The sequence below is a fragment of the Populus nigra genome, chromosome 1 (genome assembly GCF_951802175.1).
Source record: "Populus nigra chromosome 1, ddPopNigr1.1, whole genome shotgun sequence".
Lineage (NCBI taxonomy): Eukaryota > Viridiplantae > Streptophyta > Magnoliopsida > Malpighiales > Salicaceae > Populus > Populus nigra.
The window spans coordinates 24,104,515-24,124,288 of record NC_084852.1 but is presented as its reverse complement, the minus strand read 5'-3'; the positions used below and the strand labels follow the sequence as shown (position 1 = coordinate 24,124,288).

At 36.5% G+C, this 19,774-nt stretch overlaps 3 protein-coding genes across 4 annotated transcripts; all 3 read left to right on the top strand.

Annotated features, from left to right (window-relative positions):
• The first annotated feature begins 6,201 nt into the window (after positions 1–6,201).
• On the top strand, positions 6,202–12,867 carry LOC133705418 (neutral ceramidase 2-like). 2 transcript variants are annotated; one of them, XM_062130615.1, is made up of 10 exons: positions 6,202–6,384; positions 6,535–6,936; positions 7,035–7,243; positions 7,821–8,165; positions 8,947–9,211; positions 9,308–9,578; positions 9,684–9,809; positions 10,838–10,901; positions 11,589–11,758; positions 12,143–12,867. In XM_062130615.1, the coding sequence occupies exons 2-10, from the start codon at positions 6,593–6,595 to the stop codon at positions 12,689–12,691; spliced, it is 2,343 nt and encodes a 780-aa protein (XP_061986599.1). In that variant the 5' UTR covers positions 6,202–6,384; positions 6,535–6,592; the 3' UTR covers positions 12,692–12,867. The 2 variants fall into 2 exon arrangements, with proteins under 2 accessions (XP_061986599.1, XP_061986592.1); XM_062130608.1 differs by having other exon boundaries at positions 6,202–6,462.
• A 605-nt stretch (positions 12,868–13,472) lies between these two features.
• Positions 13,473–15,075, top strand: LOC133679125 (cytosolic enolase 3-like). The gene is made up of 4 exons (XM_062101665.1): positions 13,473–13,637; positions 14,379–14,450; positions 14,544–14,660; positions 14,986–15,075. Exons 1-4 carry the CDS (start codon positions 13,473–13,475, stop codon positions 15,073–15,075), a joined length of 444 nt encoding a protein of 147 aa, XP_061957649.1.
• Positions 15,076–16,790: 1,715 nt separating this feature from the next.
• On the top strand, positions 16,791–19,722 carry LOC133705428 (probable sugar phosphate/phosphate translocator At3g11320). Its single transcript, XM_062130627.1, has 4 exons — positions 16,791–17,736; positions 18,223–18,326; positions 18,439–18,667; positions 19,412–19,722. Exons 1-4 carry the CDS (start codon positions 17,305–17,307, stop codon positions 19,562–19,564), a joined length of 918 nt encoding a protein of 305 aa, XP_061986611.1. The 5' UTR covers positions 16,791–17,304; the 3' UTR covers positions 19,565–19,722.
• Positions 19,723–19,774: the final 52 nt, after the last annotated feature.

Here is a 19,774-nt window from a genome sequence, read left to right as displayed (position 1 = left end):
AAACATGTGCACCTTCTTCTTCTTCATCTCCATCGACTACCATGATGACCTTCAGATGCCTCCTAATCAGGCAATCTCTTTTGTTAATTCACCGCCGCCTTTTTAGTCTCAAATCTCAATGATCGGACCGTACCATTGCATCAAGAACTATCAAATTAGCTGAAACAAGTCTGAAATCGTCTAAATCGCATTTCAGACGGCTAAGATTTGATCAAAACAATTCTGGCCTAATGAACGGCCCAGATTCAATCTCAGATCCTGTTGCACGTAGACTCCACTGCATAGAATCTTATCCCTTGGCTCGCGACTGATGACGTGGCAGGTGGGTCCCCACTGTACTGACGTGTCAGATGACTGGACGCTGACATAGCATGCCAACTGTGCATGCTGGCGTCACAATTACATCATGCTGATGTCATCCCTGACATGCCTACTGTGCATGATGACATCACAATTATGTCATGCTGACATCATTCATATCTGGGTCAGTCACATGGGTCGGGTCAGCTGGTATTCGGGTCGAGTCAGCCCATCCGAGCGAAGAAGACGCGTGGACTGCCACCTCATCGGCGCATGCAGGCATGTCCGACGTCAAATTTCAACGTTGTTTTCACTAGTGGCTTTGTCTCTTCCTCCTCTACACAGTGGTATGGTCAAAACATAATTTTAACAACTTTTATTTTTGAGCAAAATCAAACACCCCTTTAAACCATGTGCTATGATACCAATTGTTGGGGATTCCGGCACCCCCATGCCCGGACCGGTGGTGTACTGATATTTGCTCATCGGAGGGTAAGCACACTGACACAATATTTAACGTGGTTCGGCAAAACTGCCTACATCCACGGGAGAGGTCCATTTTATTAGAGATTAGAGAAAGAATACAATAAATACATGGAGGAGGAGGATCACATCCACTCAAACTCAACTCTCAGCTCCCACACTCTGCTGCATATAGCAGCAGGGCTGCTGCCACCACTCAAACTCAACTCCCAGCTACCACACTATACTGCATATAGCAGCAGCTCCTCTTTCTCTCTTCTTCTCGTCACTTCACTCTCACACACTCTCACAATTTTGCTCTCAAATAATTGCCTCTGTTATAGGCAAACATGTGGCAACCTTCTCCAGCACTCTTGTCAAATTTGGTGGGATAAGCAAGCCTTAAAGTATGCCATCATTTGTGGCATTAATGGAGCAACCACTTGCTTAGTGGTGGGGTATTGCCACTAAATGGCAATATCCTAACATAGTTTTCATTGGTCATGGTTTTGGTTTTTTGTTTCTTTTGTGTGTGTGCAAAATTTGGAAGCTATGAGCATAGGTACGTGATTAAGAATAGTATATTTAAGAAGTTGAATGAGTAGCAACGGTAGATGAGTCTAGTAAACATATCATTATACACATTTTCATTGCATATACATGCACCCAAGGGCTAGTGGAAAATCCAGGGAAATGAATATAAAGAAGGGTGTTCATCATGGTCTTTTTCCAAGGCTGTTTCTGCTTTCAGGTTTTGAATTTTGGTACGATGCATGGCAATTAAAGTAAGAAGCAATTAGATAAATGATTTTTGTCTTTAAATTCCTATTCCATTCTTGAGGATTGTAAATATTGGGGAAATGGAAAGTGCTATTAAACATTAATTCGCAATTATGACTGATATTATGATTCCTAATTCATAGCATGACCTTAGCTGTTAGAACAATCTATAGGTGTTCTGTTTCACTGTTAACAAAGTTCATACTTCGCAACTCTATTGATAGCAATCTGTCCATTGACAGGTTGCTCTAAATCTCATTTTACACTCCATAATTGTTTTACGTGATTTTTTTTCTTCAAATGGGAGGGCTTTTAGATAATCTATGTAACCTCTATAAATTTCTGATTAACTGTGTTGTAACCCAATTTTGGATTCACCAAGATTTTCTTGAATGTTATTTTATTTCTAGTATTATTTATAAAAATCCAAAAAAATTAAGAAAAAGTTAAAAATTCAAAAAAAATATTTTGCTCGAGTCAACCGCATCTTTCCATAAGAACCGATTCCACCGGGTCAATACAGGTCAAACCATGTCGACCAAGGTAAAAAATGAGTTTTCGGTCAAAACCATTATTTTCGATCAAAACTGAGTCCACCGAGTCAATTCGGGTCAAACAATGTCGAAAAGGGTAAAAAATGAGTTTCAGGCCGTTTTGGGTCAAAACCGTCATTCAAAACCGAGTCCACCGAGTCAATACGGGTCAAACCATGTCGACCAGGGTAAAAAATGAGTTTCAGGCCGTTTCGGGTCAAAACCGTCATATTCGGTGAAAACCGAGTCCACCGAGTCAATCGGGTCCAACCATGTCGACCAGGGTAAAAAATGAGTTTCAGGTCATTTTGGGTCAAAACTGTTATTTTCGGTCATTAAAATTGATTTTTAACGGTTGAAACGAGGTTTTTCTAATACTGATTTGAGTTTTTAATTTTACCTATATAAATATTTATTATTATATATAATAAAACAAAATTAATAATACAAAATTTGTCATACTAGATGCCGATAGTAGGTGGAGAAACTGCGACGATTCATGCCAGCTGCATTAGATTTATGTCCCCTGTCATTGGCTAGCCAGTAATAGTTCGCAGAGAAAGAGAAAAAAAAAACAAAAGAAGAGAGAGTAGATCCTATATCAATATTCAGGTTTTTTTTTTAGTTTTTCTTCGCGAGAGTAAGATATTGATTTTTGTTAAAAATAATATGAAAAATATCAAATATATCCTAACCGTTAGATCTAATAGTATTTAGATATGAACCGTTGATTTAATAGGATACAATAGGGCTTACCACACCCAATTAAAACCCAAATCCATCTCAGCCCTTCAAACAATTTTCCCTTAGATCCAGTGGCGCCACGTCACCCGGTGTACCAAGCTCTTGGTACACCGCGTCACATCAAATCAAACACCTGCTCATCTGGACCGTCTGATCAACCTGCAGATCGAGCCAATCACAGCCGCACGATCTTTTCATCAAAGATCCAACGGATCACAGGCTTCAGTTGCACTGGTGTACCGTGCTAGCGTTCACACCGTAGTATAACCCAGAGCCTCTCTCTCCTCTCGCCGGCAACTCTCTCTCTCTCTCTTCCGATCTCCCATATCCGGCCGTCTCAAGCCTCCAAACCACCACAGAAAGGTCGCCAACATCCTACAAAGTAAAACCTCGGTCGTTTTCAGCATTTTTACCTCCCCATCAGGCCGGAAAAAGAGCGCGATTTAAATCGACCACCGAAGCTTCAAGTCGTCGATTCTCACTCATCAGCCATTAGCGACCGTCAAGACCACCACCATCAGAATCCTTGACATCAGATCTACCAGGATCGACCATCGGTTGGACAAAAATCTTGCCGGAAAATATCGCCGCCGCCAACAGTAACCGCGCGTGAGCCACACGCGCCGCCAGTGGTATTTTAATAAATTTTGGAGAAATTCAAGGGTATTTCAGTATTTTGCCTATACAGTGGCACTCAGGTAATTTTTTGGGGTTCCTGATTTTATTTTTGATATTTTTTGTATATATAAATGCTTGTAAATTTTCTTGCATGTCGTAAAAAACACAAAAAACCAAAGTTGACACGTCTTTTTTTAAGAAAAGGACCGATGTCAAAAATTTAAATACCAAATATAGATTATGTCCATTATTTCTTTTGGTAGCCCAGACGTAATTCTCCTTTTTAGGGTTAAAACATCATTTTTTAGACGAGTCTCCTAATTTTTAGGGACTGATGTCATTTTAAAGCATCTTCTATTTTAGGGACCGACGTTAACCATTTAAAAAAAAACAAATTGCAAATAAGCCCAAAATATAATAGCATTTGAATCAAATAAAAAACACACAAGTAAGGGTAACTTTTCTATTGAAATGATGTTTTAAGGGTGGTGTTTATCTTCCCTTAATTATAACTAACCCCGTACCCAAATCTCTGGGACCAGTGTCTAATTTGGGATTTCTAGTTCCCTCAAATTACTAGATGGCGACTCCAATAAAATCTTTATTTCCTCCAATAGAAAAAAAACTCTTTTTATTAAATAAACAAAAAAGTGAAAGTCGTCGCCCGACGTTGTGTATCGACAAACTGTTTCAAGATAATCTTATAGTAATTTGCTAGTGTTTCTGGTTTACTTACCACCTGCTAGCGCTAGTTTTTGCCAGGCTGCTATAGTGTCCACACCATCATCAAGCTCATTACTGGTTCACTAGCCTGCATTCCACCACCACCACTTGTCTATACGGCAAAGTAAGAAGAATCTGTGTATTTCTTTAACGTGTCAAGACTGATAAGGATGTACATGTTTCTGTGATAAGTATATCCAATTCCTCTAGTTTATCCCTTTTTCTTTTTCCTGTCTATTTCTACGGGCTTTCCGTCTTATGGTAGCTTCTTTTGTATCGGAATCTGCTCTGACCAATGTCTTCATCCCTAACAGCCAAAAGATGCCAAATCCGACCATTGCCAATGATCAAGATGAACATTTTTTAAGGCATTGCAGTGTTAAATTTATCTATTGTAGTTCGGTCTTGAACCACAATTTTGCTTGTGAGGATGTTCGCAAAAGTATTCTACTGCAAGAGTTTAATATAATATGGACTCAATCTAGATGTTCCAAGCCTCTAACATAATGATTTTTTAGCAGCTTTTGGAACTGCCTTGAGCTTTCATGGCAGACAATTAAGTTTTTGTACGACAAGGGTGAGTTCACAGGTCTCTTCTCAATGATTCTCATGATGAATTATCGAATCACGGGAAAGATAGAGCCTCAACATAGCAATGATTTAACTTCAGATCTTAAAAATCAATTCAAAAGCATCAGGAAACAATAGACAAACAGGTATCTATCGTGCATTTGAGCTAGGAACAAAATGGCCTGTCAGCACACAAAGAAAAAGGCCTGCCTGTCAAGGCAACATTGCCTTTACGATTTGGAAGGAGTTGGCTGCCTGCCTGCCACGCTATGTCGGAAAGGATCTATCTTGTCTCTTCGCAGCATCTATATCAGTGGACGATTTCTTCCTTGGAAAGTAAATTAACAATCTATACCACGTTTTCTAGGGTAATTATTTGATATTAATTTTTTAAAGTATTTTTTATTTAAAAATATATTAAAATAATATTTTTTATATTTTAAAATTTATTTTTAATATCAGTATATTAAAAGATTTAAAATATTAATTTAAAAATTATTTAAAAAATTCAATTCTTTTTTCTAAAAAAACGTTTAAAACACACAACAGGCTACAAAACATAATTTTGCCATATCTCTCTCGTAAATTTAATGTGTTGCAACCTGGCCCACCTGAATTTCTGTGTTATTTCCCCATGCCAGTACATTTCTGGAATGACACTAACCTCATTTCAAAATTTCTAACATGTCGCAGTGTGAAAAGTTGAGTTACTTTTTTTTTACTTGGTGTTTTGAAATGCGGTTTAACATGTGTTTTTAAAAAAATTAATTTTTTTTTAAAATTTAATATAATTTATATGTTTTAAATCGTTTTGATATGCTAATATCAAAAATAATTTTTTAAAAATAAAAAAATATTATTTACATGTATTTTGACAGGAAAAATTATTTAAAAAACACACGTAACTACACTGCCAAACAAGCTCTAAAACAGTGTAAAAATATACACCCGTTTTTATTTAATGGTACGTATAAGATGATCCAGTCAATGCAGACCATGCATGCTCAAAGTATTTGTGAAAAAATTGTGACTCCGGTCATGAATATAATTTTATTTTTAAAATATTTTTTATTTAAAATAATATTCTTTTATTTTTAATATTAACTTGTTAAAAATATCTAAGAACTCTAAAAAAAATTAATTTTTTTTAAAATACTGTTTTTACTGAAAAACAAATATGCACTAGCTATTAATTGTTTTGATATTTAATAATATATGTCATTAAAAGCTTTTACATCATGCTCCATTTTTTAAAAATAAATATAATTTTTCAAAATTGTTTTAATAACTAGAAAAAAACTTGAAAAAAAGCAAAAAGAAAAGAAAAGAAGTGACTAATTCTTTTATTAGAAAAATAAAAAATAAAACGATAACCCATTATCGCCCATATATCCAAAGGATGGAAATGGGAGGATCCAAGACCCAAATCCACATGACGCCATATATTATATTCATATAATTTCAAAACAGAAAGCAGCACGGAATTTTCATGAATCCATCAAGCACTTTTGATTTTGGAAAACTCTTCAGCACAAACAAGAAAACAATAATAGGAACTGACGACAAGCCATCGCTGTACGGCTTGTGTCTTCCCTTCCCGTAACCAAACCGAAACGCACGTTCTTTGCTTTGACCCCATTAATAAGAATAGCAGGTAGGCTCGCTCTCTCTTCAAAACATTCATATGCCATGCCCCTCTTCTCCTTCTAACAACCTCGCTTCACAAATCCGGGTACACTTCCTGTCTTCTCCAAATCTTGCTGTCTTTTGTTACTTTATAATTGATCACGTATCTTTCTTGCAGGGATAGTGACAAGAATGAATTGATCATTGGCTCATCCGTTCCTCTTGTTAGTGTCAAGATGGAGTTGTTTTCCGCTCTTAATCTTTATCTTCGAAGACCATTTTGGCTCTTGATTTCTTTGGTGTTCTTGCTGCTGTTGCTGCTAAATAGTAGAGTAGTGTTATCTGATCCCAACTACTTAATTGGGCTTGGAAGCTATGACATCACTGGACCAGCTGCTGATGTTAACATGATGGGTTATGCTAACACAGACCAGATTGCTTCTGGGGTTCACTTCAGGTTGCGTGCTCGTGCTTTTATTGTGGCCGAGCCTAAAGGGAACCGTGTTGTGTTTGTTAATCTTGATGCTTGTATGGCCTCTCAACTTGTCACTATTAAAGTTATTGAGAGGTTGAAGGCAAGGTAGTTCTCATTTCTGCATTTTGATTACGATCATTTGAGCTATGTTTTGATGTTAGTAAAGTGTAAAAGTTAAAAGAGTCTTTTTGCCTGTATTGCAGGTATGGGGACCTTTATACTGAGAATAATGTTGCTATCAGTGGCATTCACTCTCATGCTGGTCCTGGGGGCTATCTTCAGTATGTTGTGTACATTGTGACATCTCTTGGATTTGTGCGTCAATCATTCGATGCACTTGTTGATGGCATTGAGAAATGCATAATTCAAGCTCATGAAAATCTCCATCCTGGAACGATTTTGGTGAATAAGGGTAAGGGAACATATATGATTTTTGTGGGTTATGAATTTGCTAATGGGTAAAGGGAAACTGTCATTTAAAATGCTGAGAAAGTGCTTGCTTGGCTTTTGACTTTTGCTAATGGGTGATTCATGTTATAACCTTGGTTTTACATTAATGTATCATATCAGTAGTTTTACAAGCTACCATCTTGGTCTTAGAAACTTATTGTTGCAGATTCTTATTTCTATTCATTGGGTATCTTTCATAGAGGCAGTTTTTGGGAAAAGCCTAGCAAATCTTAGACTTTCAATTTTGTGATATTCTGGGAAAATGATAACCTTCTACATCTAAAGAGCTTCATATTTCCTTCATCAGGTTTCATTTTAGCCTGTGCTGTACTTTTAATCGATAATTGGATTAGAACCTGGAATCCATATACTTCTTGTTGTTGCCTTTATAGATGTACCATGTGGTGTTTCGCACCCATGCCTCTATGATCTCTTTGCAAATGTTGTTATTTTTCACCTTTTTTTTTTGGTAACGGCCATGGTGCGGTTGTCATATTGCTTAATATAAACTTAGAGAGGTTTCGTCTTCATACTTACAGGAGAGATCTTAGATGCTGGAGCAAATCGCAGCCCTAGTGCATATCTTAATAATCCTGCAGAAGAGCGCAGCAAATACAAGTACGACGTTGACACAGAAATGACCCTTGTGAAGTTTGTAGATACTGAGTGGGGCCCAGTGGGTAGCTTTAATTGGTTTGCAACCCATGGAACTTCTATGAGCCGTACAAACTCTTTGATAAGTGGGGATAACAAGGGGGCAGCAGCGCGATTTATGGAAGACTGGTTTCAGCAGAATGGTATTGGAAACTCATATTCTGATGAAGGTGTAGTTGATGGAATCCCTCGAAGAATCTCAAATATTATCCCAGACTTGCATGAAAATCGTAAGTTGCTTTCCCCTCCTTTTGTTTTCAGTCAAGGTAGAGTAATTTGTAAAAAGATAGTTGCCAACCTATTTGGTTTAAGGTTTCAGACAAGCACTTTATATTAGCTGCTAGAGTTTTTAGTCTTCCCATAAACAAGTGCACAATTCTCTTCCATGTGAGTTTAACTCAACATGTTATGCAGAAGCCTCTGTCTTGTCATTTGACACTAAAAAAGTGCATGAGGCGTATGGAAGAATTGTATAATTCAATGTAATAACATTATCTTTAAGGATAAAAATTTCTGGATTAAAATATACAATGAAACAAATATAATTAATGGAAAACCATTATACCATAGCAGTTTATTCATATTTCAGTTCTCACTGTCCTTTTTATTTCCGGAAAAAATTAATAAGATGATACTGGGTTTCCATTCAGTTAACTAACCTCATCACCAGCTCTGTGCTTGTCAGATGCCTGAATTTCTACCTTATAATCAGGTTAAGTTGCTATTGCAAAAAAATCAGTGCTTTATACAAAAGAAAAATCAAAATAAGTGATAACACTGGATCACTTGAAGTATTTCAATTACTTACAACTATAGAGTATGCATCTTGGATCTGATATCTTGTGACCAGATCCAGCCTGCTGTCAAGTTGCACAGTTGTGACAGGGAATTTGAAGGATATGAAAACTACAGCATAGCAACAAATGTTCTGCTTTTTGTTCACTAGATTAGAATAATATGAAAAGGGATAAATAGCTTCGTCCATTTACTTTTGATATCTGTCTATTGCAGACCATGAGCTATTAGAGCTTGCAGCATCCTTCCAGTCTTCTTCTGGTCAACCAGCAACCAAGATTCTTAGCATTGCAAAGCGTGTCAGGAGTGCTCTCAGGCAAACTGACAAACCTGGATTTGTATCTGCATTTTGTCAATCAAACTGTGGTGATGTTAGCCCCAATGTGCTTGGAACTTTCTGTATAGACACTGGACTACCTTGTGACTTCAATCACAGTACCTGCGGTGGGAAGAACGAGTTGTGCTATGGCCGAGGACCAGGGTACTGAATCTTGTGCCATCCAATGCTTTTGATAGTAAAATACTTGCCTTTGACCCTGTTAGAATGCTAATTTGTTTTTTGAACCTAACCTGGCAGTTATCCTGATGAATTTGAAAGTACCCGTATTATTGGAGAGAGGCAATTCAGAAAAGCTGTGGATCTTTTCAACACAGCATCTGAGAAATTAAATGGAAAGATTGATCATCGCCACTCTTTTGTAGACTTCTCCCAGCTGGAAGTGACACTTCCTAAACAGGGAGGAGGTTCTGACATAGTAAAAACATGTCCTGCTGCAATGGGTTTTGCATTTGCTGCAGGAACAACAGATGGACCTGGAGCTTTTGATTTCAAGCAAGGAGATAACGAGGTAACCTGTGATTGTAATATTTGTGCCTTATATCATTGTATTCTGTCATGATATTCAGTGGCTGCCTATTTCTCTTGATTGTTGTTAGCTGTCATGTTATATCAGGGAAATGCCTTCTGGAGACTTGTGCGCAACTTCTTAAAAACACCAGGAAAGGAACAAGTTGATTGTCAGCATCCGAAGCCTATCTTGCTTGATACTGGTGAAATGAAGAAACCATATGATTGGGCAGTGAGTTGCTTTCTTTTTTGTACATCTTACACTAGTAGAATGGGGTTATTTTCAAAAGTTTCTAACCAAGTTGATGCTGTATTTGCTCCAAAATTTCATCATAAAAAACTTAAGATAAGTAACTTAATAGCTGGATCAGGTAAACTATTGATTCAGTTCTAGTCCTAAGTTGTTTCTTTTATTTTTTTTTATGAAATTGAATTTCTACCTGTTGATTTATGTTCAGTGTTGTAGATTGAGTGTTCAAATTCTGTCTCTCACATCAAAGAAATTAAAACTGGGATTGGGTAGTAACTGTATGGCCTCGTCAACTAGCAATAATGGGTAGAATTTCTTGATTCTGGACATTATAGCAGCAACCTCTGTGCTTGTTCACATGTGTGCACAGATTGACTGGTTGGTGTTGTGCTAACTTAGAGAATGGCATGGTGTTATCAAAATAACTTGATTATCTTTTCCTATGGGTTTTTTCGGTTTCTTGTCTTTTATTTTGGAATTGAATATGGAATCAATGTACAAATGATTTGGAACTGAAAAGGGTGTTTTGCTTCATCAATTTGCACATAGTGTAATCCAAGTTTGTTTTCCAGCTATGCTGAATATTTTTGGTTGATGCCATTGTAATAAACACAAAGAATTTCTTAATGCATGTCCATGAAGTCTCAATCACACCTTAAAATAATGTGATGGCATCACACATTGGATGTACCCAAATAACATTCCGTTGTAGGATTCCTTCCATCTTATATGCAGCATTCCTTCTTTTTTTTTCAAAGATAGTTTGTTTTTCATGATTCGAAGTTTTTACAGATCATTGAGGTCTTCTGGCATGGCATGTCTGCCTATTTTGTCTGTAACTATTTTTCTACTTGTAGGAATGCTAGTGTTTGCCCGTTCATGTAAAGAGAAAAAAATATCTTTTTTTCTTGTGTCTGACATTCCTATTAGTGACACTATTTTCATGCAGATGATTTTGGAACCACAGTTACTTTACTACTGACCAAACTGATTGTTCATGGATCATGCAGCCTTCAATACTTCCAATCCAAATTCTCCGTATCGGGCAGTTAGTCATCCTCAGTGTACCTGGAGGTACCTTTCATTGCTTCTTTCTTTTTCCTTTCATGTAAGGTTAATGCTTCCATTTGCAGATTCATGTTTTACAATCAAACTAAGCTCTGAAATTGAATGGATGAAGAAACTGCTAATATTATAGCCATGAATTATAGAAAATGCTAAGAACAGGTTTTTTGTATTTCTCCAAATGGTGGTGATGAGCACACTGCTAAGGTGGTTGCTCAGGCTGGGATGGATGATGTCTAGTCATCCCCAGTAATGTCCAACCTTTTGTTGTCAAAAAGTCTGGTCGGGCTCAAATGAACTTGTGTAAATGGACAGGTTGCATGGCGGGTTGAAATTACACCATGCAAAAGAAATACCCGTGGAATATATAAAACTACATTTTGCTTCAGGCTAGTCCAATTTCATGTTGAGACGGGCCAGCCCTGCCAAGTGCCAGACAGGCAAAGTTCATAGCGCAGCCCGTGCCAAATCTTTAGTTCCCCAACTCTTCTTTGCATTCTGATTAGTGTAGGAACATTATTCTGGCATTAAACATGGTAGGAGTCATTCTTTCTTTGTTTTGATTTGGTGGGCTATTTAACTGGTTGATGATGATTTTTTGTTGAATTTACTTTCCATGCATTGTTTCTATGATTATATGCTTCGACCAAATGATTTTATGAGTTAATGGCTTTTCTGCATGATTGTTTCAAACAGAATTTACAACAATGGCTGGGAGGCGTCTTAGAGATGCTGTCAAGACAGTGCTCATGAGTTCCGGGAATAGTGAGTTTGATAGTAATATTCACGTTGTTATAGCAGGATTGACTAATACCTATTCACAGTATGTGACCACTTTCGAAGAGTATGAAGTGCAGAGATACGAGGTAAGTGAATAATTAATGATAGATGCATGAATCGTTTTCTTTCTTAGGAAAAAAATCACTGTGAAATGTAATAGCTGAGATATGTAGTTTTGACATTCAGAAAGCTATATATTAGGCAGCCTTACATGCATGGGAAGTTGGTTCATTAGCAAATATAGGTTGCCATCTGGTTTTAAATTGGAAGTTGTCTTGAGGTTTTCAAGCATCATCCTTATGACTGGTATTGGATGATCTCTATACCATTATTCCATGCCATGTCAGAATGAATTATCAAGGGAAAACGTGCAAGATTAAATTGACAGCCATGGGCTTTCGTTAAGGAATTATTTGGCGTTATTTTTTACCTCTATAATCGCTTGTTCATGAAACTGATGTTGTTCCCAGGGTGCCTCCACACTCTTTGGTCCACACACTCTCAGTGCCTATATCCAGGAGTTCAAGAAGCTTGCAACTGCTCTCGCCACTGGCCAATCTGTTGAGCCTGGTCCACAACCCCCAGATCTTCTGGATAAACAAATAAGCTTACTTACACCAGTTGTAATGGACGCAACCCCTCCCGGTGTACATTTCGGTGATTGCAGCTCTGATGTCCCCCAGAACTCCACATTCAAAAGAGGTGATACGGTCACAGTTGTTTTCTGGTCAGCTTGCCCCAGGAATGACCTAATGACAGAAGGCACATTTTCCCTTGTGGAGATCCTCCAAGGAAAGGATAGTTGGTTCCCAGCTTATGATGATGATGATTTCTGCCTTCGCTTCAAGTGGTCGAGACCTTCAAAATTAAGTACTCGTAGTCAAGCAACTATAGAATGGAGGATCCCGCAATCTGCCAGCCCTGGTGTCTATAGAATAAGACATTTTGGAGCTGCAAAGGGCCTTCTAGGTTCTATCAGCCATTTCACCGGTTCATCGAGTGCTTTCGTCGTAACATGACAAAACATGCTGTTCTTGTACATGTACACGCTACTCCTGTCCTTGTAGTATTCCTTTTCTTACACAAAAATATATTTGCACGACAGATGTCTGGCATGGGGCAACACTTGCCAATAAACCCTTGAATCCCTGCAGCTATCTTTAACATGTTTAATTAATCCAGCTAGTTTTTGTAATGCCTGGAGGAAACCATGGCTGACCATTAATCCTGTGTAAAAAGATGGTTGTTCATCAGCGACAAGCGTACAAGAAATTGAAAGATCTTTGAGACTAACCGACACGTCGTTTCTAAATTGCCATCAAACGATAACCCCTTTTGAATCTCGGGGAAAACCCTAAATTAGCTAGGCTTGAATAATTACACCAATGCATCACAAGGAAGAATCAATCAGTTAGACTTTGAAAAGGTTTCACCAATTCTCAGATTTCTCCTAATTTTCAAGGGCAGGGAAGCTCCGATTTCTCTTTCTCTCTCGCTCGTTGCATAAATTTCAGACTCTTTCTCTCTCTCCGTATAAGAGTTGAGGAAGAAGAAGAAGAAGAATCGAAGTGTCGGTGCAGGAATACCTAGACAAGCATATGCTCTCTCGTAAAAGTTTTCTTGTTTACCAACAAAGGCAGCTTCCGTGCTTCTGTTCCTAGCGGTGATGTTTCTGGCATGTGGGCAACACCAATCTTTATTTTCTTTTCAATTTCTAGAGCCTAGCAGCCCCTTCATTTTAAAAAAAATTGAAATCTTGTGTGCTGAGTGATTTCGATTAATGACCACTCAGTCCTAGTTATGAAGCTGGTGAACTACGATAAAGGAAGGTATCTTGGAAACAGTGTGAGTAGAGCTGTTAAGAACATTAATGAGAAGATTTCTGAAGCGTTGAGTGGTATGGACCCCGCACGTCAGTCTCAAATTAATCAGGCCATGATAGACTTGGACAAAACAGAAAACAAGGTTATGCTTTCTTTTCTTCCCTGTCTTTGATCAGTGTAATCACATGTTTGCTTTGCTTCAGTTCTTTCTCCGTGTTGTTACGGCAAAACAAGAAAAGAAGATAATGCGTTTTTATTTATTAGATGGGAAATGCACGCTATCTTCTCAGATGGAATGATTTTGAAGCATGGAATGTGCTGGCATCCGAATATTATGTATTTCCACCAAACATAAAACTTTGAAGTGACCAATTGTTAACCTTTGACACATTGTCACACAGGATGTAGTTCTGAATCTAGTTGATTCTGGATGGAATCTACTGTGTTGCATGCAAATATGTCTGGTTTCTTGCAAACGGAAGAGAAATGTTGTGGCTTTTGTCTATTTATCTCAATAGACAACCATGCAAGAAAGTTATTTGTGTATTGATAATATGTGGACTTAACCCCATGCTTTTCACATCCTACCGGCGTGGAGAAAGGTTCTCCCAGTACTTTTGAAGTTAGATGGTTTCGAATATCAACTTTCAAATCTTATTACCGTAGGCTTGTTTTATATTTCCTCAAACTTGATTAAACATCCATACGTTGTGCCCCTTTTGACATCTTTGTGGGGACATCTGATGGCCTTTGTACTGAGCATAGATTGTCAGTTCAAGATTCAAACTTAGGTTTCCGGCAATCTGGAAATGATTGTTGTTCAAGTTTTTAAATTGCTGTCATCTTGTGAGGCATCCTTTTTCTTACTCTGAGTCATCCGCAGGGTGAACTTGGAGCAAATGCTATGTTAGCAGTTTCAATTGCTGCATGCAAAGCTGGAGCCGCGGAAAAGGAGGCATGGATGATGCCTTTTATTTTAGATAATTAATTAATTAATTAATATAGTACTTGGATCGGCACTTTGAAAATTTTGCCATTGAAATACCAGGTTCCGCTTTACAAACTCATTTATGATCTTTCTGGCAAAACCAGCCTGACTCTTCCTGTCCCTGCTTTCACTGTCACAGGTGGTGGAAAACATGCTGGGAACAATCTAGCCGTTCAGGTATGGTCTTTTTAAGTTTAATATTTAATCCATTATTCCTTGCATCATAAGGCTTGCTGCATCTTGAAATCCTAATTTCCATGGTTCCACTGCATCACAAGGACTTATTGTGAGACAAGGAGTAATTACGAGGAAAAGGTATTTTTGATGAGCTGTTTTGAAAGATCTTCACTTGATATTTGATTGGAAGTGCATTGCAGATTTTGAACATGTTACTTCTTTATTATCTAGCAGATTTTAAATGAAAAATCTTTCATTCTAAAAAAAAAAAAAAGTGATTATTTTTTTAAATAGTGAGTGCCTTCATGCAATATGAGTTGATTAGGCAGAGACATCAGAAAACAGGGTTGTAGTCACTCTGTGCCCTGCTTATCTTTATCCTGTTATTGGGAAGGACTTTGTAGAATGTAAATGATCAGGGTAAGAATAGGTAGTGCATATAGTTGCTGTCCTTGTGGAATTAGTAGGTTAAGTAAAGTAATTAACTTGGACTTTGTCAGGTATGCTTGTTACATTTTGCTGTAATTCTTGAATTTTTGGGTTTATCTTTTGCTTTTATGTATATGAGAAGCCATTAAAGGGTTTGTTTTCAGGTTTTAGGGGACGACTTGTTGGCGTCAAATCTAAAACGTATTGAGAGACCAATTGTTTAATAAATAAGAAGCCATGTATATAGAAGTAATTGAAATAAAACCATTAGATCTACATAAATAAGAAGCTCAGAGATGGTCTTTTAATGGTGGATTTTTCTTTTAATGTGCTTCTGTTAACCATTTCCATTACCTGCTGTCAAATCAAAGATTTTGAACCAGTACCAGTAGAAGCTGATAAAATCTCAAGGTTGGCACTCGAAAAAGTGGAAAAAAGAAAAATGATGTGTTAACTGCTTTATGTTGTTTTGAGTACGATATGGCCTGTATCATTTGAAAGAAATTATTGCGTCATTGTTGGATAGAAACATCCACTACTGCATTTAACTTGTGAACTGCAACGACACTGAACCTTTGTTTTTGTTTTTGTTTTTTTAGTTTTAATTGTCAATTCGTTGCAATAAATAAACTTGCTTGCCTACTCGGAACATGTTTGGGAATACGGTGCAAACTGTATTTTTAAAAAATTTTAATTTTTTTATTTTTGCTAAAAGTTAATATGGTTTGTACATTTTGGATCGTTTTGATGTGCTGATGTCAAAAATGATTTCTAAAAAATAAAAAAAAATCATTGGCATGCATTTCGGCATAAAAAGTTATTTAAAAAATAACCGTTACCACACTGCGAAGCACCTTCTAAGAACATCTTTCAAAACGCAGTTGTTCGTGTTTTTTAAAAATTTTAAATTTTTTTTAAATTAAAATTTTGTATTTTTAGATTGTTTTATATGTTAATGTTAAAAATAAATTTTAAAAAATAAAATATATATATTATTTAAATATATTTCTAAATAAAAAATATTTTAAAAAATAATTATTAATATCGTGTCACAAAGTAGAAAGAACAATGACACCTCAAGAACCTTAAACCTCAAGCTCTATTGCTTAAAAAATATAGAAGTTCTGACTTTTTGTGCTGCAGATCTTAGAAAAACGGACTTTTCTTTTGAAGAACTGTAAAATATGTTTATTTGTTCATGATGAAAATGAATTTTATTTTATTTTTTGAAAATAAGAAAATACATCACAATTATAACTATTTTTCATTAAAAAAATAAAACCATAATTTATAATAATCATTTAAATATTTAATATTATTAATAATCTAATTATGAAATATTAATTTTATTTCATTTAAACTAAAATAATTACCATGAAAAATAGGTATATTGCCAACTAAAAAAGAAAATTTTTATATTGAACTTATAATGAAAATCAAATGTAGGACACTGACTAAATATAAACATATAAAAAAATAATTAATAGTTTATATTACTAGAAAATGATCTGTTCATGTTTTTTTATTTGAAAAACAGTGAGAATTCTATAAAGAACAACTGTGAAAAAAACTTGAAAATGTATTTTTCAAACATAGTATAAATTTAAAAAACTGATATATATATAAAGGGGCAATTTCCGTGGATATGACTGTTCAACTAGCAGCCTCAACCTAAAGCAGATACTGAAAAGGAAGAACTCTCTCTCAACTCTGAAGTCTCAGCCCTGGCCCTAAGGGATTAGGCCTAAATGGATAAAAATGCACAAAACGACAATATAACTACCCGTTACCAAAACCAAAATATACAAGTAAATAAACACATTTCTCACCTTTTCAGCCTCAAAACAATACCCAAACTAACAGAAACAGAAACCTTTCTCCCAGTTTTTGCCTCCTTAAGAACTTCGAAGCCTCCCTTTACAATCAATCTTCAACCCCTGAAATTAAGAAGAGTCATGAAAACCTGGTGATAAATCTTCTCTCTTGATTTACCAAGCCACTCCCTCTTTCTCTTCAAACAGACCCTTTGTTTCTCTATCACATTACCACTCCTCTAGCTAGATCTGCATTTTTTTTCTTCTCTGTTTTCTCTAAGTTTAGCTTGTTCGAACCCTAAAAAAACCCATGTGAAACAAAAACCGATAACCCCAACTCGTTTTTTGAGAGCTTTTTTTCTTACCCTTCATCAGATTCAAGGAAATACGCCCCAAAAAAAATGAGCCGTCTATTCAACGTTTGCCTAATTGCATCATGGTACTCCTCTAATATAGGAGTTTTGCTGTTGAACAAATATTTGCTTAGCAGCTATGGATTCAAGTATCCCATATTTCTCACTTTGTGTCACATGATGGCTTGTTCATTGCTTAGTTACATTGCAATTTCATGGCTCAAGATTGTGCCTTTACAGACCATAAGGTCAAGATGGCAGTTTCTGAAGATCTCTGCTCTTGGGGTCATATTTTGCTCCTCTGTTGTGACTGGCAATGTATCTCTTAGATATCTTCCAGTGTCGTTTAATCAGGCTGTTGGGGCTACCACCCCATTTTTCACTGCAGTTTTTGCATATTTGCTGACGTTTAGAAGGGAAGGTTGGCTAACTTATGTTACTCTCATTCCTGTTGTCGCTGGTTGTGTCATTGCTAGTGGGGTGAGAACTTATTTCTCTTCTTTCTTTATATTTTTGTTGTTTTGGTGTATGATCTCGCCGAATGACGCCGAAGGATCCATTTATTAGTTTGGGATTGAGTCTTGGTTGTTTTTGTTGTAGTTTATTGTATAATTCTCTTTCGGTATTTTTTTTTGTTTTGGGTGTTACTATCATTGAGATCAAAAATTGTTAATTTGTTGGATTTTTACAATGGAGAGAACTAGCTGCTGGCATTTCATGCAGCAACAAGTTAACTTTAATCTTTCACAGGGGATCTATGCCGGGTTTGAATTCAAAAGTTACTGTTTATGATACCTGTTGCTGTTTGAGGTGTTCTTCTTTAGCCATAATGCTACTGAAACAAGTTCCTAAGGAAACCTCTTTAATTGGTTTAGATAATTCATTGAAAATTCTCTGTTTCCTTCACTGATGGAAAAATCATTAACAGATTCGATCTTATTTGTTTTTCTCATTACTTGACTGAAGGGGGAGCCGAGCTTTCATCTTTTTGGGTTTTTAATGTGTATTGGTGCTACAGCAGCACGGGCGCTCAAGTCTGTGGTTCAAGGGATTTTGCTGTCTTCTGAAGGGTAATGAATTTCTCTTCATTTTGCATCTCAAGATTTGAAACTGTTCTATTTATTCTTGTTCTAATATCAGTGATTGAATGGACATGATCTGATAATTTCACTGTTTTACCAGGGAAAAACTTCATTCTATGAACCTCTTAATGTACATGGCTCCAGTAGCAGTTTTAGTCCTTGTTCCTGCAGCTTTTTTTATGGAGAGAGATGTCGTTGGAATCACAATTTCCCTTGCGAGGGATGATACGAAATTCATATTCTATCTGCTCTTCAATTCTTCTCTAGCATATTTTGTGAATTTGACCAACTTCTTGGTCACTAAGCATACCAGTGCTTTGACGCTTCAGGTATCTTCTCCAATCATATGCACTGGAATTACTTAAGCTTCATTGTCAGAAGCAGCATATCGCGAGCAAACATTCATAACCAAATTTATTTATCTTTTTCCTGCTAATTATTTTGTTCGTCTACACTGCATATACACATAAGCCAGCGTTGCATATCATATCATAGGAGTTGCCTACATACATGATGAGTAGTTTTGCGGCATTCCAAGGTTTTCAGACTCTGCTACCTAGACAGTTATGTTAAAGACTAGATTAGTTCTGTTTCAGTCACCATTGGCGAGATAGTAGATTTTTGAAGATTGGTTTTTAAATACAGTGTTTGTTCTTATAATATTGACATGATTTTGGTTAAAGTGGATGGTAATTTTATTTTCAAACTGAAAAAACAAATCAAATTAAACTTGATACAGCATTATAGAAATTTTCTAAATTCATTTATCAATTAAATCCATCTCAAAAAGGTTTTAATAATCATATTTGAATTCAAAATGGAAAAAAATTAATCCATTTTAAGAATTAAAATATTAGTATTTGAATATTTCACTCTGATACAATTGTGTGCTGCTCTGTTTTTTCAGAACATTTTACTCGAACCCTTGTTGCTTAATTTCTCATCGACAATTCCATGTTGGAAATGAATATTAATAATGACATTAGCAATGGCCATTATTCTGCAAAAAGATGTTATTTTAATTATTCGGGGTAATCCCTACATTCAGATTAAGAAATGTGTGCTGCTTCTAGGTCCTGGGAAATGCAAAGGGGGCTGTTGCAGTGGTTATTTCAATCTTGATCTTCCAGAATCCTGTATCAGTGACTGGGATATTTGGATACAGCATCACTGTTACTGGTGTTTTCCTTTACAGTGAAGCCAAGAAAAGGAGCCGGAGCAATTGAGACATCCACGACGAGCGGTGCCTCCAAAGATTGATTCTCTATATTTTATGTTAAATTATTTATCAGCACGAAGCAGCAACGTGTTTGAAGCAAGTTTGTGCGGCAGATGCTGTGACTCCAGTGTTTTTATTGAAATCAAGAAGAGATATTCTTGCCAAGCCTTTGCTGGGCTTCCAACCTCATGCCTTAAAAATAGAAGAAACATAACAG

What these genes read in the sequence shown, in the direction of transcription:
- LOC133705418 (XM_062130615.1), top strand. Translation starts at nt 6,593, where the DNA reads ATGGAGTTGTTTTCCGCTCTTAATCTTTATCTTCGAAGACCATTTTGG. An exon ending in TCAAGCAAGGAGATAACGAG is followed by an intron (nt 9,579 to 9,683) that starts GTAACCTGTGAT and finishes ATGTTATATCAG; the next exon opens with GGAAATGCCTTCTGGAGACT. An exon ending in ATGAAGTGCAGAGATACGAG is followed by an intron (nt 11,759 to 12,142) that starts GTAAGTGAATAA and finishes TGTTGTTCCCAG; the next exon opens with GGTGCCTCCACACTCTTTGG.
- LOC133679125 (XM_062101665.1), top strand. Translation starts at nt 13,473, where the DNA reads ATGAAGCTGGTGAACTACGATAAAGGAAGGTATCTTGGAAACAGTGTG. An exon ending in TGGACAAAACAGAAAACAAG is followed by an intron (nt 13,638 to 14,378) that starts GTTATGCTTTCT and finishes AGTCATCCGCAG; the next exon opens with GGTGAACTTGGAGCAAATGC. An exon ending in CTGGAGCCGCGGAAAAGGAG is followed by an intron (nt 14,451 to 14,543) that starts GCATGGATGATG and finishes TTGAAATACCAG; the next exon opens with GTTCCGCTTTACAAACTCAT.
- LOC133705428 (XM_062130627.1), top strand. Translation starts at nt 17,305, where the DNA reads ATGAGCCGTCTATTCAACGTTTGCCTAATTGCATCATGGTACTCCTCT. An exon ending in GTTGTGTCATTGCTAGTGGG is followed by an intron (nt 17,737 to 18,222) that starts GTGAGAACTTAT and finishes ACTTGACTGAAG; the next exon opens with GGGGAGCCGAGCTTTCATCT. An exon ending in ATTTTGCTGTCTTCTGAAGG is followed by an intron (nt 18,327 to 18,438) that starts GTAATGAATTTC and finishes CTGTTTTACCAG; the next exon opens with GGAAAAACTTCATTCTATGA.